Here is a 15,640-nt window from a genome sequence, read left to right as displayed (position 1 = left end):
AATATAGTGACCTGGCTAAACTCAATAGAATATTTCCTAAAGATAGGACCTGCCAGCAACCTTAGTTCCCTTTTATTTCACTCCTCCAAACCGTTCTTGTCAGAAGCCCTTGGTGTCAGCTGCTCTACAGTTTTCTCCCATGTTAACACATGAATTCTCTGTGCTTCCCCTAGTTTGCAGTGCCCTTCTGCATCACAGACTCTGTTTCTGAGATGGTTGTTTTTTTCAGCCTCAGGGCCTTAACAGCAGAAAGGTGCTTGGAAGACTGTGGCCATAGCACAAAGATTTTGCAAGTTCTTATGCTCACTTCCTCTCCTTAAACTGGCAGTATTTACTGGCTTGCCTCCAAGCTCTTTATTGGAAAATGTAAATACGGGTTAGTATGGTTTTGAGCTCCCCTCTCACCATTGTTGGGTGGTTTTGTTTGGTTGGTTTTTGTTTGGTTTTGTTTTGGTTTTGGACAGGGATGTTTGGAGGGAGATATTTGGGGTTTTTTAACCTGTATGGTCAGCTTTGGCTTGTTCAGTGTTCATGAAACAAGTTCAGTCATGGAAAACATCTCGGAGTACAGTAGATCTATAAAACCTTATCACTGAATCAAGCAAGGGGTCCTACTGAAAAACAGAACATGATCAGTTGTATGAAATACCTGTGTAAATATACATCATCTTGGTGTGTCTTTACTTTTAAGAATGACCTAAAAATGGCATCTTTGCACTACCTGAATTTGTGGGGACCCTGTTACTATTGACTTGAGTTACTGCTACTTTTTGCTTTTGTTTTGCAGAAGCTGAATGAAACATGGCAGGGAATGAGAAGGATCTTGGGGTTTGTGTGTTATCCCCTAAAATAGTCATGCTCTGATTTAGAATTAGTCTCACAAGATGCATGTAGAAAACTATTGCAGATTTTTTTTTTTGCCAGCAGTGTGAAAAACATTGCTTGAGACTTTGTGGAAATAGTAGTTTAAAAAACCCTTCAGGTTAAATTATCACATTTGATACAACATTCTGGAAACCAGACACATGAACCATGAGCATTCATTCCTATGCCATTTTTAGTCATTGTCAAAGAAGAAATACACTCTAATGCAGAACTTTTCAAAACCTGCTTTTGAAGGAACTGGTTTTGTGCTGTCTTCATACTACTGAAATATTTCAGTGTGTCAGTGAGTGTTGCCATTTACTGCTGCTTCCTAGCAGGAAATCCAGTGTGCTGACATAATTAATGAAAAAGGGAATCCCCAAAAGGAGAACACTGCATGAAAGAGGCTGGAGACCTTCACAGTTTTTTGAAGGTAAGTTTTCTCGTACTTAGTAAGAGTAGTTTATTTTGGAAAACTATTTGCACTGAACTAGCATTTGATTAAATTACTACTTCACATTAGGACTTGCCTTCAAACAACCATGAAGGTTTCCAGCTCTTACTTTCTGTTGTGTAAAAGCCATATTTTCACAGTCTGTGAGCTACCCATTTGTCCTGCTATTGTTCAGGATGTAGAACTCCCACTGACAGCAGTGAAGAATTCTGTGTAGAGGTAGGTGTCAGAACGTAGTGTTATGTCAGGAGACTGCAAGATGTTCTTTCATTTTGTGATTAATCACCACAGTTTAATGGACATAGGCAGTTCAGGAATGTTTTAAATTTCCTGCAGCTAAGCTGAAATTATCATCTTCTGTTTCAGTTCTTTTTCTCTTCTGCTGTAAAATAGTGTGATTTCTGTGTTGTCTGTATACCAGAAGTGTGGTATCTATATATCAGAAGTAATTTTTTCTTTGGTTGTGGGTTTTGGGATTTTTGTGTAACTGGTTTTTGTGGGGGTTTTTTAAATGTCCGTGTGGACTTGGTACACCTGTGAGGCAAGGCTGACTGGGATAGCCATTTCTGGGATCCTGCATGTAACCCATGGTGAAAACAGAAAAAAGGCAGATACTAGTACAAGACAGTGGTAGTTGGATACTAAGTGAGATGGTCCTTTGTATGAGCTAGGTTGGCTCTCTTATGTGCTTTTTGCCAGTCTTGTTCCCTAGATAATTGCCTCTGTGTTCTTCCATTACCACCTTTTCACCTAGTTTAAAAAATGAAGTAGGTGTGAACTACTGAGAGTTGAATCATCAGTGTTAGATCTTCCCAAAGGCTCAATTCCAGTAAGTGTTAGGTAGTTGGTGTGTACAGTCCTGACCTGGTTGCAGTATAATTCAAGTTAATTCCTCAGGCTTCTGAAGAACCTCTGAGGTTTTAAGGTAATCAGATAACATAAAGAATAAGTTCCATGAGTTATGTCTTTCAGATGTAGAATATAGGTTTCTGTGCCTTCTGGTCTCTCCAGCTTGCTGGTTAGTAGTTATCCAGCTTTAGAGTTTGTGATCTCTAAATGCCATGTTTATAGGCAGAGCAACACAGAGATAAGGAAAACTTGAAATTCATCTACAAAGCTACCTGGCATTCTTTTCTCTGCTGTTTTTCAGATTTCAGTCTTGGAGCCAAATATCCTCGATGCTGTGCTGTATATTGCAGTCTGGATTTAGAGGGATTAAAGTCAGTAACACAGGAGTTTTGCAGTACTGTTAATGCAGAAATGTAGAAATGGGCCTAATAAGGATGGACACATCCCTCTTCACTTCCTGTACTAATGTGATCTTACTTTCTCGTCTTCCTAATTCCAGGTTTGAAAGAAGGGGGTCAGACCATGAAAAAGCTGTGACAGCTTTTTTCAGAGAAACATTCTTTTTTTGTTTGGTTTTTAAGAGAGTTTTTTTTTCTCAGTGTATTGCAGCATATGTAATTGATTTAGTTATTTGACAGTTCTTGTTTTTTGTTTTAGGGAGGTGCAAGCAAGCCAGCGCTCTGTGGCCATAATTGCTGAGATGATCCATACAGCCAGTCTAGTTCATGATGATGTTATTGATGATGCAAATTCTCGCAGAGGAAAAAGGACACTTAATCAAATCTGGGGAGAGAGGAAAGTGAGTTTGCTAATAAGTGCAAGACTTGCCTTTGAGTTTCAGCAGAGCACAAATACCTAGAGGTTTGTAATGTTACTATCCCTAGGTCTTGGGATGTGTCAGAAAAAATATGAAGAGGTGTGCACAGTTTGTGGGTGCAACAAATGTGTTTTCTTTTTGTGAACTGTTGGAAGCATTAGATAATGAATGATTGAAGTGTTGGGCCTGTTCAGCCTTGAGAAGAGATGACTGAGAAGGGGCCCTCATCACTGTCCATGGGTATCTGAAGGCAGTGTCAAGAAGATGGATCCAGGCTCTTCTGAGTGGTGTCAAGCACTAGGACAAGAGGCAATGGACAGAAACTGATGGACAGGAAGTTCCACCTGAATATGAGCAGATTGCCCAGAGAGGCCTTGGATTCTCCCTCACTGGAGAGATTCAAGAAACACCTGGACACAAGCCTGTGCCATGTGCTCTGGGATGACCCTACTTGAGCAGGGAGTTTGAACCACATGGCCCACTGTGGTCCCTTCCAGCTGACCCATTTTGTGAATATCACTGATTTTACATTCTCTGTGCCATTCTCTGCAGTGCTGTTGGAATACTTTAAAATTGTGCCTCATTCTGAGCACAATTCAGTGGTGAACACAAAAATGTTTCTAGTAAGCAGGAAACTTTTTTTTAAGTGGTGTTTCTTCACAGGACATTACAAGGAAGGTCTTCACCAGAAAATGCAAGGAAGGAACTTAGGGCAATTCAGAGTTACCATGGTGTAACAGCCACAAGAGAATGGTCAATTAGAGAAGTAATGTTCAGAAAACTTCATAGGCAAACACATGTTCAGGTACTGCATACAGGAGGATAGTGCTTATACAGAAAAATATAAACAGCACTATAAGTGATTAAAAAATTATTACAATTTCAATATTTGGTTATCTGTTTTTTCTCTCTTAAAATGAGCTATCTGTGCTTTATGTAGGACAGTTATGTGATGTGAGTAGATCTGACAAATAAAGGAAATTGTACTCTTTGTAGTAACACAGGAAAAGACTTAAGGGATCAACTTTGTTATTGTTGTTGTTCTTAGGCTGTTCTAGCTGGTGACTTCATCCTCTCAGCTGCTTCTGTAGCTTTAGCACGAATTGGAAATACTACTATCATCTCTGTTCTAACTCAGGTGATTGAAGATCTGGTGCGTGGTAAGGTCTTTTCCTATTTTTATCTTCCAATTTGCTTGCCTGAGCAGTAAACCCACAAATAAAACCTCCCATCTGTGCAACCTTTTAGGTGAATTCCTGCAGTTGGGTTCCAAGGAAAACGAGAATGAGAGATTTGCTCACTACCTCGAGAAGACTTTTAAGAAGACGGCGAGTCTGATAGCAAACAGTTGTAAAGCAGTATGTACGTCTGTCTCTTCTGAAGTTAATATACCATACTGTAAGCTTCACAGCTAAACCCCTAGTTACTGCTGTTTGCTCTGGAGACCCTCCAAAGCAAACCCTTGAAATGGTATTCTGCCAGAATGTGAATGGGTTTGAGATTGTGAATTTTATCACAGTTCAGCTGTGTAGCCTCCAATATTGGTTTTCACTTTTTCTTTGCATTTCTTATTTATACAAAGATTTATTGTTATTTTCACTTGAATCAAAATAAGGTTCAACTAATCAAAACAGTGGCAGTCTTTTAGTTACGAAATTCTGCAACTTGGAGACAGTGTTTTTAATCTCAGTTGATTATTTTTGAGCCTATAATTTGATTTTAAATCGTCATTGACATCTGGTGCTACTCATTGGTGCTGAGTGAGATCTTAAATGGTAACAGTGGGAGGAAACAATTAATTCATAGAATCACAGAGTATGCTGAGCTGGAAGGGACCCATCAGGATCATCAAGTCCAGCTCCTGGGCCTGCCCAGGACAGCCCAAGAATCACCCCATGTGCCTGAGAGCATTGTCCAAACACTTCTTGAACTCTTGTCAGGGTTGGTGCTGTGACCACTTCCCTGGGGAGCTGTTCCAGTACCCAGGCACCCTCTTGGTGAAAAATGTTTTCCTGACATCTCTACATCACATTGTAAAAAACCAGAAGAATGTACTTCTTTATTTGTCTGGGGCTTTTAAGTATCAATTGCTATATCCAACCCTGTCACACTGTTCTGTTACTTGATTATGTAAAGATCCAATTCAAGATTATGTTCTTACTCAAAAGAAGATGTTAAGTTTTAGTGCAGAAAGTGGAGATAGGTAATAATCTTACCCCAAAAGAGTTTTGTTTATTCCTTTTAGTGAAAGGCAGTATAGCGGATGGATTCTGTAGCAAGAGGGAGTTCTAAGAGAGTTAGACTGAAAATCTGTGCTAAACATCTTCCTTTGCTCTCAGAGAACTGTTACAAATGTGCAACAGACAGAAGCTGAAAATTGCTTATATCAAAAGGATCACATAGAATGAGAAACAGATTTTGGGGGTGGGAAAATACCATTCTAGTTGGAGCAAATAAGTCTTCTGGATTGCTTGTATTAATGGCAGTATGACCCTGATAATTTTCTTTTGCAAGTCTTCTTTTATATCAGTAGCCAGCTGGACTAGTAAAGAGCATCCCACTACTCTGCTACCTCAGTAAAAACATGCACAAGTTTTTATATTCAGTTTGACAGTCTGCCTGAAAGAATCTTTGCAGATAAAAGAAATCACCTTCCCACTGGGTAGATTTTCCTTACAAATGTGCTAATTTAAGCTTTTTCCTTTTCGTGACCTGGAAGAGTTAATGATTTAAGCACTTCCCTCAAGATTGAAGCTGTGATGCTGGTGAAGGGGATGTTTAGCTGCTTTTCTTCTAGTGGCTGCTCTTGAGTTGTTCCATTGCTGAATTGCTGGAATTTTGTATGCTGCAAAATTTGTGTTAGAAAGGAAAACCAAGAGAGAAGGTCTGTCTGTATGGCAAATCCTTACTTGCTGCACACAGTACCAATGAGTTGAATATGTATGTCTCCCTCAACTTCTTTCTGCATGGATTAGGAGTGCTCTATTGATAGCAGTTAAAAGGGATTTTTTTTTTCTTTGGGATTTGGGGGGTTTTTTATATGTGTGGGTATTGAGATATTTTTGTTTAGATGGCTTTGGCTGCTGAGGAAATGGAATCAGGAGGGAGTTCTGTTTTCTGTAGCAAAAATGATAAGCAGGATCATCAGTTCTAGCTTGAAAGGAAATTCAGTTAGGGAATCAAGAGTATTTATATCTTGTTTTCAGGGACAAAACTAAGGGGAGAGATTCTGGGTTTTTAAAGCAGTTCAGTTCCTGTTAATGATAGGAAAAACTGATTCATTGCTGTGGTTAAATAAAATATAAATATTAACTGGAAATAAGATGTCAAGTTCAGGTAGCATCTTAGAATTCCACAGTGCCATTCTTTAGAAATGGAAGAGCAGAGTATTCTTGGAAAAATGTCTAAACAAGGGATACACTGTAATAGATATATTCTGTAGCACTAAGGCATTGCTGCATTTAAAATAAAACCCTTTAAGTTAGGACCTAGGGACAGAAGAGTCTGAGATGTGAAGATCCATCCCAGTCTCCAATTTATTTCTACAATAGTTCTGCATGGGGGAATGTTACCAAAGTTTCAATCAAAGTGTATTGTAAAAGGAAACAGTGGCAGGTGGCCCAGAGAGTCATTGAAGCCATAGTCACTGCAAGGCATTCTTCAGAGAAACATGAGGTGACTTTAGTTCAAGAATTCAGAAACAATAAAGCTGAAGTGGAATTTCTGTTTAGTCATCAGGTGAGCTGGAGATAGCAAAACCACTTGAGCAGGTTTTCTGTCTTTTTTAAACCCTGCTGTAATGTGAATTCCTGAGCCTTGTAAAGCTATTTGTATTTTGCACGGTGTACTTTCAGATGAGGGATTAAATTATGCTTGCTTTGAGGTAAGTGTAAAGGTACACTAGAGATCCTTGATTTCTGTGTTAGGAGGAAGCTTGTGCCTCCTTGTGTGAGGCAGGGCTGTGGAAGGGACTGAAGAAACCAACAGTCTGCAGCTCTGGATCTACCTGTGAGCTCCTGCTGTAACTAGTTCCTAGTTTGGTGTGTGCACAGGGCTCCATCAGAAAACCCTGCCAGCATGTGGAACTGATGTCTAGGAAAATAGGACCTCTGACCCCCATGAGCAGAATTCAGTCCCCCCAGCCCAACCAGGCCTGCAGACTGCAGTAATGTCCAATGGTAGATGTAGGGCAGTAGCATCAGTAGTATCAGATATTATGGTCAGACAGTAAATCTCCTTACTTACTATTCAAAATACTGTAAGTTCTTTGGGGGTATTTCTTTATGATGTTTGCTGTGAAAAGTATTAGAATAAATACATCACACATATTCAGGCAGATAACCTTCATTACTGCAAAGTACAACTCTGCGTAAAGAAGTACTTGGTTAACCTGTTAAAATGTTAATTGAGGAAAGATCAAATGCATGAACATGCAGACTCAGGACAAGATAGTTGTCTGCCTTGTGTAGACCACAGGGCTGGGCTCCCTCATACAGGACACACATGGACACTGGAAGGAGTTCAGGGAAGGCCCCTCCATAAAGGCAGTGGCTGGAGCAAATGTGCCAAGAGCTGGTTTTAGTCTGGAGTAGGGAAGGCAAAGGGGGAATCCTCCTGCCATCTCCAGCTTGTAATTTGAGGGCATGGAGAGGATGGAGAGATGTGTATTGAAAGGACCAGTTGTACTGTAGAAAAATTCAATTAGGTTTTAGGAAAAATTTCTCCATGAGGTTGGTCGAACATTGCAACAAGGAGCTCAGACAATGTGGAATTTTTCATCTTTGGAGATGCTCAGAAATCAGCTGGACACAGCCCTGAGAAACCTGATCTAACTGAAGTAAACTCTCCTTTGAGCAGATGACTTCCATTTCCTTCCAACCTAAACTATTCTGTGATTCTCCTGAAAAGAGGAACACTGCTCCTGTTTAGAAAAACAGTGGTGGATGAGCCAGGAATGAGAAGGCAGGAACCTGACTGCTTCTGGAGATAGGCATGGAGGAGAAAGGCTGGAAAAGAGGAAGATTTTAGAGCATTTTCCTTTCCATGGTGTCCACAAATCTAGGAGTGCAAGAACAAACATCTCTTGTAGTGTTTATTCGTGCATATTCCAGCCCAGCAGCAGGTTTTCTTTGCTGACCTACAGAGCACTGGTGGGGATGTACAAGTGCTTTCAACTCCAGCTGTCCTATTGGCACATATTAAATATCAGAGCAGAATGTATCTATCCAGAGCTGATGATGTATTTTATGGATGTGGAATTCAGTAAAGAGGCAAAATTGGTTTATAGTCTCTCATATAAAATAACAGAAACAACTTTTTACTTCAAAAAGTGTGTTTGAAATAACACCGAGCAGATTGTCTTGCTTTGCTGAGTTCAAAGAACCTTCCTAAAGAATTTCTTCCACTTGGTATTCAAAAGGATTTTTCATCACGATTTAGTGGAGGACAGGCCTGAATTCTTGCAAGACTAAATTTGTCATCAACCAGTCATATCTATCCGGGGAGCTGTAGGGTATTTTCAAAGGGCAAGCTTTATCATTTAAACACGTCATTGTATTGACTTGGTTATCCTGATTTGTATTTGCAAATGCATCCCAGTACATTGTCCCAGCATGTTGTTATCCCAGTACAGCTCCAGTTAAACTCCATGTGGGACTGACAGGCTGCCTGGCTGCAGCCCAGCCAGCGTCCAGCTGGGGGCAACAATCTACAAGAGCAGTTTGAGAAATTGCATCCCGAAGGAACTCCCTGGTGGACACAACCCAGTCATTGCAGGTTTATGGTGTGGTCATGGTCATGGGTTTGCTCACTTGAGGATGACTGGCAAATCAAATCTGAATTTTTAATTTTTTTTTTTTGATCTATGAACAAGAAATGACCTTTCAGATTAAATGAGGAAGCTCTTTTCTTTACATAGCACTTCCTCTCACCCTCTGCCAGCCAGTGCCCACCCCGACCCTTTGCCATTAACCAGGATTTTGTCACTTTTCTACTGAATTCCATATTAATCCTCCACATGGAATGAAATGTAGTGGTAGGTAAGGATTTCATTGAAAGAGGGTAGATGCAGTCCCCCTGTCTTCCTGATATTTTGCGATTTATTTTACAGAAGCAGCCAAAATTTTGCATGGTACAGCAGTAGATGTTAGGTCTGCAGGCAAATACTGCTATTTAAGAGACAAGCATCAAAAGGAGGATCAAAGGGCAAAATGTTCTACTTTGATAGACCCTAGCAACATCTATTTAAATATCTCATATTTGCAGTTCACTCTGTTTAATAGCCTTCGGGATTTTGTGTGATTATTAGAGATAAGTAGCATTATTTTCCTGCTGTACTGTCTTCTTCTTTTAAATAAAAACGGGGAATGTATGATTCTGATAATTCTTCAGTCATCCAGATTCCTCTGGGGTTTAGTTATTATCCACAGATGCAAGTTATGATTGGGAAGTGCTCTGATGCATGAAATAATCTCTCATTTTGTGCAAGTTGTATCCCATTTATTAGGATATAATGTTGTTTCTTATTTCCATCTTCACGTTCACCTTCAGAGCTACTACTGGACTCGCTTTTAATTTGGGTTTGGTTTTAGGGTTGGAGTTTCTTATGATCCTAGCTTGCACAGTCTTAAAGAGGAATACATATATACACACACACACACACACATGTATATTTATTTTTATATTGTGTGTTTTCCCTAGCATATATTTTTATTCTTAAGTAAAAAGTATCTTCACTCCTTGCATGAGTCACAGCAGATTTGGAATGCTTGCAATAAACCAGGGTAGATTTTTGTCCCCTGTTCCAAATTGGTTTATTGAAGGATGAAATAAATCTGAATATTTAAATTTAACCAACCTCATTTTACAAAATGCATCATCAGTACAAGCATAAATGCCCTTACTTTGAGGCAAAATATTAATTATCAAACCTCAATTATTGTCCAGTATTTTAGTTTTGTGGAGTTTATTCAGCAAAATTTCTGTCTCTCAAGTAGTTGATTTTACATTCAAGTAAAATGTTTTGTTTATCTCAGTCTAGTGACCTGTGTCAGCTTGGCTTGCTTTCTTCATTTGCTGTCTTTCCTTTGCCACTAATTATCCCTCAGTACCTTTGCCTGCAAGCTAATCAACTCATCTTCCTGAGCAAGTCAGATACAGTTAACATCACCTTAAAAATAATCTTCCTTATCTCAACTGTCCCTCCTGTACTGGGTTCAACACATCCAGCTTTGTGATCTTTTATGAGACATGTAATGTCCATTTATCTGTTGTCTGACCTCCAATCATCCCCTGGCTGATTTATGTATGTAATTAGTTTGATTTCCCCATCACTGGACTGTATATGACTACTGCCCTGCACGTGCAGTGCATCATTTCTTCTCTCTTTATCCTTGCATTATCATTTCTAAGTCTGATAAATATTTAATGAAGCTAATCTCTTTGTAGACTTGAATGTAGTTTAAAGCACTGCTGTTCAGCCTTGTTTTCTAGTAAGCTTGCCTAGTTATGTGTCTCCATGAAGAGAGATAAGCAAGAATGTGCCCAAGTCAGCTTTTTTTTGCCTCTCACAGATGCCTCCTGCCTGTGCTGGCTGTCACACCTATGGTCAGGGGCTAAAAGTGGATGCTAACTAAAGCTTTCTATTTACTTGGGTCTTTTGTCTTTTCAGGTTTCAATTCTAGGCTGCCCTGATCCCAAAGTTCATGAGATTGCATACCAGTATGGAAAAAATGTCGGCATAGCTTTTCAGGTAGTGTTTTTGTTGAACTAAATGGAATCTAAAATCTAAACTTCTCCAAAGTGCCTTAGAAATCAAAGTGGGCTGTCTTAATCCTTCCTACAAATCCTTTCTTTAACAAGGATTATTCTGTATTTAGCTCTAATTTTTAAAAAAGTTTAAAATAATCTGTGTGTTTATTTTTTCTAGCTAATAGATGACGTGCTGGATTTTACATCATGTGCCAACCATCTGGGGAAACCAACAGCAGCAGATCTCAAGCTTGGATTAGCCACAGGCCCTGTCTTGTTTGCTTGTCGACAGGTAAGTCAGCAGGTAGCTGTTTCCTTGAACTAAAAAGTGTAAACCACTCCTCACAGGACCAGCTGAAACACCTCCAATCGCCAGTGTCAGTGAGGAGCATGGCCTGGGCACAGGTGACAAATGAGTGTGTTCAAGATCAGATGGATTCTGTGTGCACACATGAGTTCTGTCAGGCTGAGAAACACCTTCCTGCACAACTCTACTTACTGATGGGCTCTTGTAGGTATTCACAGAGTTTTAGCTATGTGTGTAGGGTTTTTTGCCTCATTCTGGGCTTTACATCCATCCAGGGGCCAAGAATTGAAATCCCTGCCTTGCTTTTAGGTGGGTACCTTTATTTATTGGATTTGATCTCTTTATCTTTGTCCTCAAGTGTTACCCAGTTACTAACATGGGTAGCTTTCCTGTCTGAAGGTTGGATAAGAGAAAAACAAGTGTCATAAATAAAACAAGCTCAAAATTGGTCAAGATTTTCAGTGCTTTAAAAATTATTTGGAGGAGCAGAATGAAAATAAAAGTGTGAGCAGCACGAAAAGAACATTGAAATTGGTGCTAATCCATAAATGCGAAAACAATGGGTTTAATTCCCCTTGCTCAAGTGTCTTGTTCACCAGAGGAAAGCAGATCTGGGACTTAAAAAGGAGTCCTTCCTACCAGGCTTCAGAGTGTGATACAAAAACTGGCACAATTAGTTCCAGCAGGCTCTCATCTGTGATCTCTCAGTGGAATTGCTTAGAGCTTGACATGGGAAAAGTTTTAAATCATTAAAAAAAAACAACTTTGACATTTACTTCCCCATGTTACAGAGCCTGGGGTGGGGGAAGGTGGAGCATACACATCTGCTTGCTTCCTTATCCTTTGGGCATTTACAAGGATCTGGATCTCAGAAGAGACAGGGAAGCACAGAGTATCAGCCAATTGACAAAAGCAGACAAACGCATATTGAGAACAATTTGCTGCATGTCCTCAGTGTCTCCCCACTTACTCATCTGGGGGATTCACATTCATAATCTTGAATGATTATATCAGAATTGTGTCATCAGCAATTGGAGCCATCCAAAGAACAGTGGGAGACTCAAGTAGAGAGGATGGAATTGTGAAACTGTTTTTGTGTGTGCTAAAGCCACATGCAGAGAGAAACAAGGCATGTTGCAAATACTCAGTTTTGGCAGAGAATGGGTGACAGTCATTGTCTTGTGGGTGTTGAATATTCCAATTTTTAAATTAAAACTATACTTTATTAATTTGTTTGGGTTGTCTGTCTCTGACTTTGAACTTCATCTATCTTTTAATTAGCTTTAGAAGACAAATTAGTTCATAATACAGAAATACAAGAAAAGAAAATTTGTTAGTCCTAGTTTAAAATCTTGTTCTTTGTAGGTCACTTCTAAAAGCCTTTCCTCACGTGTATCTTTGATAGATGGGAAGTGTGTATTTTTGCATTGAAAGATAACTTGACCATCTTATAAAGTCTTCTGTATTAACTGGAAGGCTTCTTAGCTCAAAATTTCCTCCTGCTTTCAAGAAACTGGAAGAACTGCACTACAGACTTAACTGATACATAACCAGAGCACAAGTGCTAAAAAAATGTGGAGCTTCAACAGACACTTACCTGTGCTGCAACTAAAAGAGGTTTCTTATATTTATATCTAAGAAAAAAACTCATGAGCTAGGACTTGAAGACAGTCCAAAATGTAATTATTAATTATAGGCTGTCTTTTCAGATTAGTATTACTGCCATCCTTTCCTGTAGCTGGTACTCCTCAACTTGTCTTCCTGACAAACATTCATTGGTTTTTAATGTGCTCTGGATCTTCAGTGACAGATGCCTTTTCTTCCTATCCTCCCCTCCCTCTGAAATACATCTTTGTGCATTAGAACATTAAGGAGAAAAAAATGTTTAACTTTATGAGAAACCTATATATTCAGTATTTAAAGTTAGGTCACTCAGTAAAAAAAAACTACCCCATTTCTTTTTTAAGGAAATACATAAGTATATGCTAATTGTAAAGCTACTCTTTAACTAGTACAGCTGAAGAATGAGAATTTATTTTTATTACAAGTATTCCTGTCAAATGCTGATATGTTGCCCACTAAATATACAGAGTTGCTAATAACAGCTCTGCCTTACAAGTTTGGGGATTTTCGTGTCCTTTAATGCTTAAATACAAAAAGTGATCCCATATGCATCCTATGAAATTGTAAATATGAATAATATGAAAATGGATTGCATGAACACTGCAATTAAATTGTCATTACGTGGGAAGGAAGCTAGGATCTAGAAAAAGCCATGACTTTTTTCTTTTAGATAAAGTATGAGTCCCCACTAACCTTGTGAATGTATCTCCAAGACCATGTATGAGTAATAGGAAAATGTCACAACACTGAGGCGTGCTACATGTTCATATCTGAACAAGGCTGTAAAGCTGCAGTTTCAGAACCAAAGGTGTGCAAGAAAAGCAGATCATTGTTTACAAGTGTATGCAATAAAATCATCTTTGTTTGACTCTAATCCTTTTAGACAAGATGAACAAACAGCTCTTCTCTTTAAAAAGACTTCTTCTGTGGAGTAGCTGCCTTGACTTCTGGCCTTTGTTAAGCACTAGGTTTTTCTGTTTCTAGGCTGTCTGAAGGAAGAGGCTGCATATTTAGATAAGTGATGTGTTTAGATAAGTGATGTTTTCTCAAGACAAGTGACTTGAGTTACCTACTTTAAGGAATTGAGCATGCAATGCTAACTACAAATGCTATGTGACTGAAAACAATAGTTGTCATTTTTCTCTTATTAAAAAAAAAAAACAACCTGTTCCAAGTTTTCCTCAAGTAGAGTCTGTGTGTATAAAATACCAACACGATGGAAAATGTAAGTGGACATAACAGCCAAAGGTACCATGAGGAGGTTTTACAAGTTGAACTGTGCAACACTGCAACAACAAACATCCTGGGTTCTTTTGTTCTGAGGTGCTGCTTCTAGGAATGCCAACACTAACCATCATTTGTGATAGAAGAATATCTGATGCAGATTATACACCAGGTAGTAGCCCACATCAAAAATTACCACATTGGAACATCTGCTTAACATGATAAAATGGCAGGTGCTGATTTCTGCTACCAATAGGCTACAGCCAGCAGAGCCAGACAGTTTAATTTTTAAATGCTTGGGCTCTGCTGTACTATAGTCCTGTGCAGACTACAGGTATGAACCTAAAGCTATGCCTGTAATAAAAGCAGTGACAGGGGGAGAGGGCTCTATTTTGGAGTCATTCTGACTGTAGTATAGCAGGGAGCTACATGGAAAACAACTCAAATGCAAGTACAGACCCTTCTTCCTTTGTGCTTAGTTTCCAGAAATGAATGCTATGATAATGAGGAGATTCAGTAAGCCAGGAGATGTTGAACGTGCACGGAAATACGTGTTGCAGGTAAGACTGATACCAAATATTTCTGCTGTCTTTGCTGCTCAAACAGCTTATTGTCTCCAAAGTAAAACAGCAAGGCTGCATTTTCAAATGCCTGCTGAGTAGTATGCAATGTACAATGCCAAGTTAGAACTTTTCAGTTCTCTTACTGGGACAGTGTTTTAACAGAAATGCTAGGTACTGAAGAGCTTTTTTTCTTTTTTTTTTCCCCTCTAACAGCATAAAATCCACATAAGAATAAGTAAAAAGCTCATGCATTAACTCAGTTCCTTCAGCTAAGGCGTAGCTGTATCCAACAGCTGGTATAACTGGCTCATAATTACCAGTCAATTATGTGCTCACCCCATACTAGTTTTAATTGACTCAGGTCTAAAAAGTGAGTAATGGGCTGTGCAAAATTAATACCTCTTTCAGAATAACATGGGGTTTTTGTACATCTCTATTTAGGGCAGGAGGGGAAGGGATAAACCATTAATTTCTAGTATGTTATTAACACCAGTGCAGTTTTGCAAGTGCACTTACATTTAGCATGGATGAGTTACTATTTTGAGAGTTTGGGGAAGGTGTGTGGGAGTCCACAATTACAGAATGAATCCTCTTCCTCTCCCCTTCAGAATATAACGAGTTAGGGCACTTACTGACCTTAAAACTCCCCCTGTAACTAGAAGAGGCAACAGGCAGGAGGAGGCTGATGAGTTCTCCCCTCTCCTTTCTGTGTTTCCTTCCCTCAGAGTGACGGTGTGCAGCAAACGACCTACCTCGCCCAGCGCTACTGCCACGCCGCGACGCGCGAGATCCGCAAGCTGCGGCCTTCCCCGGAGAGAGAGGCCCTGGTGCACCTGACAGAAATGGTTCTCATGCGGGACAAGTGAGAGAACTCCTTCCACTCGTTCTGGCAGCTACTTACCAGACTGTGCCTACATGTATTTCAAAAGTTATTTGCTTCCAACACAAGCTACCAAAAATTATTTTTTTAAAAAAACTACTTTTTTTTTTTTTTTTGACGTTCTACTTTTTTTTTAAACAAAAGTTAAAGTGTTTTACTGCAGGAAGCCATGAAATTCAGAGCAAGTCAAACTGTGCTGTACAATTGTTTTAGCGGGGGCTATTGATTGTGGGGAATGGGGAAGATGTTTACATGTTGATGCACAAAGGCCACAATGAGAATAAATATAAATCAGTGTATGAAAACTGAA

At 39.4% G+C, this 15,640-nt stretch overlaps 1 protein-coding gene across 1 annotated transcript in view; it reads left to right on the top strand.

Moving 5' to 3' along the window:
- Positions 1–15,640, top strand: part of PDSS1 (decaprenyl diphosphate synthase subunit 1) — a 22,547-nt gene extending 6,907 nt beyond the window's left edge. Inside the window, exons 5-11 of the mRNA XM_085050481.1 lie at positions 2,825–2,966; positions 4,033–4,144; positions 4,233–4,342; positions 10,654–10,734; positions 10,912–11,025; positions 14,367–14,447; positions 15,176–15,640. Coding sequence (XP_084906607.1) covers positions 2,825–2,966; positions 4,033–4,144; positions 4,233–4,342; positions 10,654–10,734; positions 10,912–11,025; positions 14,367–14,447; positions 15,176–15,316 — 781 coding nt within the window. The 3' untranslated portion in view covers positions 15,317–15,640. The remainder of the gene's footprint in view (positions 1–2,824; positions 2,967–4,032; positions 4,145–4,232; positions 4,343–10,653; positions 10,735–10,911; positions 11,026–14,366; positions 14,448–15,175) is intronic.

Source organism: Lichenostomus cassidix, chromosome 2, assembly GCF_008360975.1.
Source record: "Lichenostomus cassidix isolate B80296 chromosome 2, HeHo_3.0, whole genome shotgun sequence".
In the NCBI taxonomy this organism is placed as follows: Eukaryota; Metazoa; Chordata; class Aves; order Passeriformes; family Meliphagidae; genus Lichenostomus; species Lichenostomus cassidix.
The sequence above is the reverse complement of the archived record's forward strand: the minus strand, read 5'-3'. Positions and strand labels throughout refer to the sequence as shown.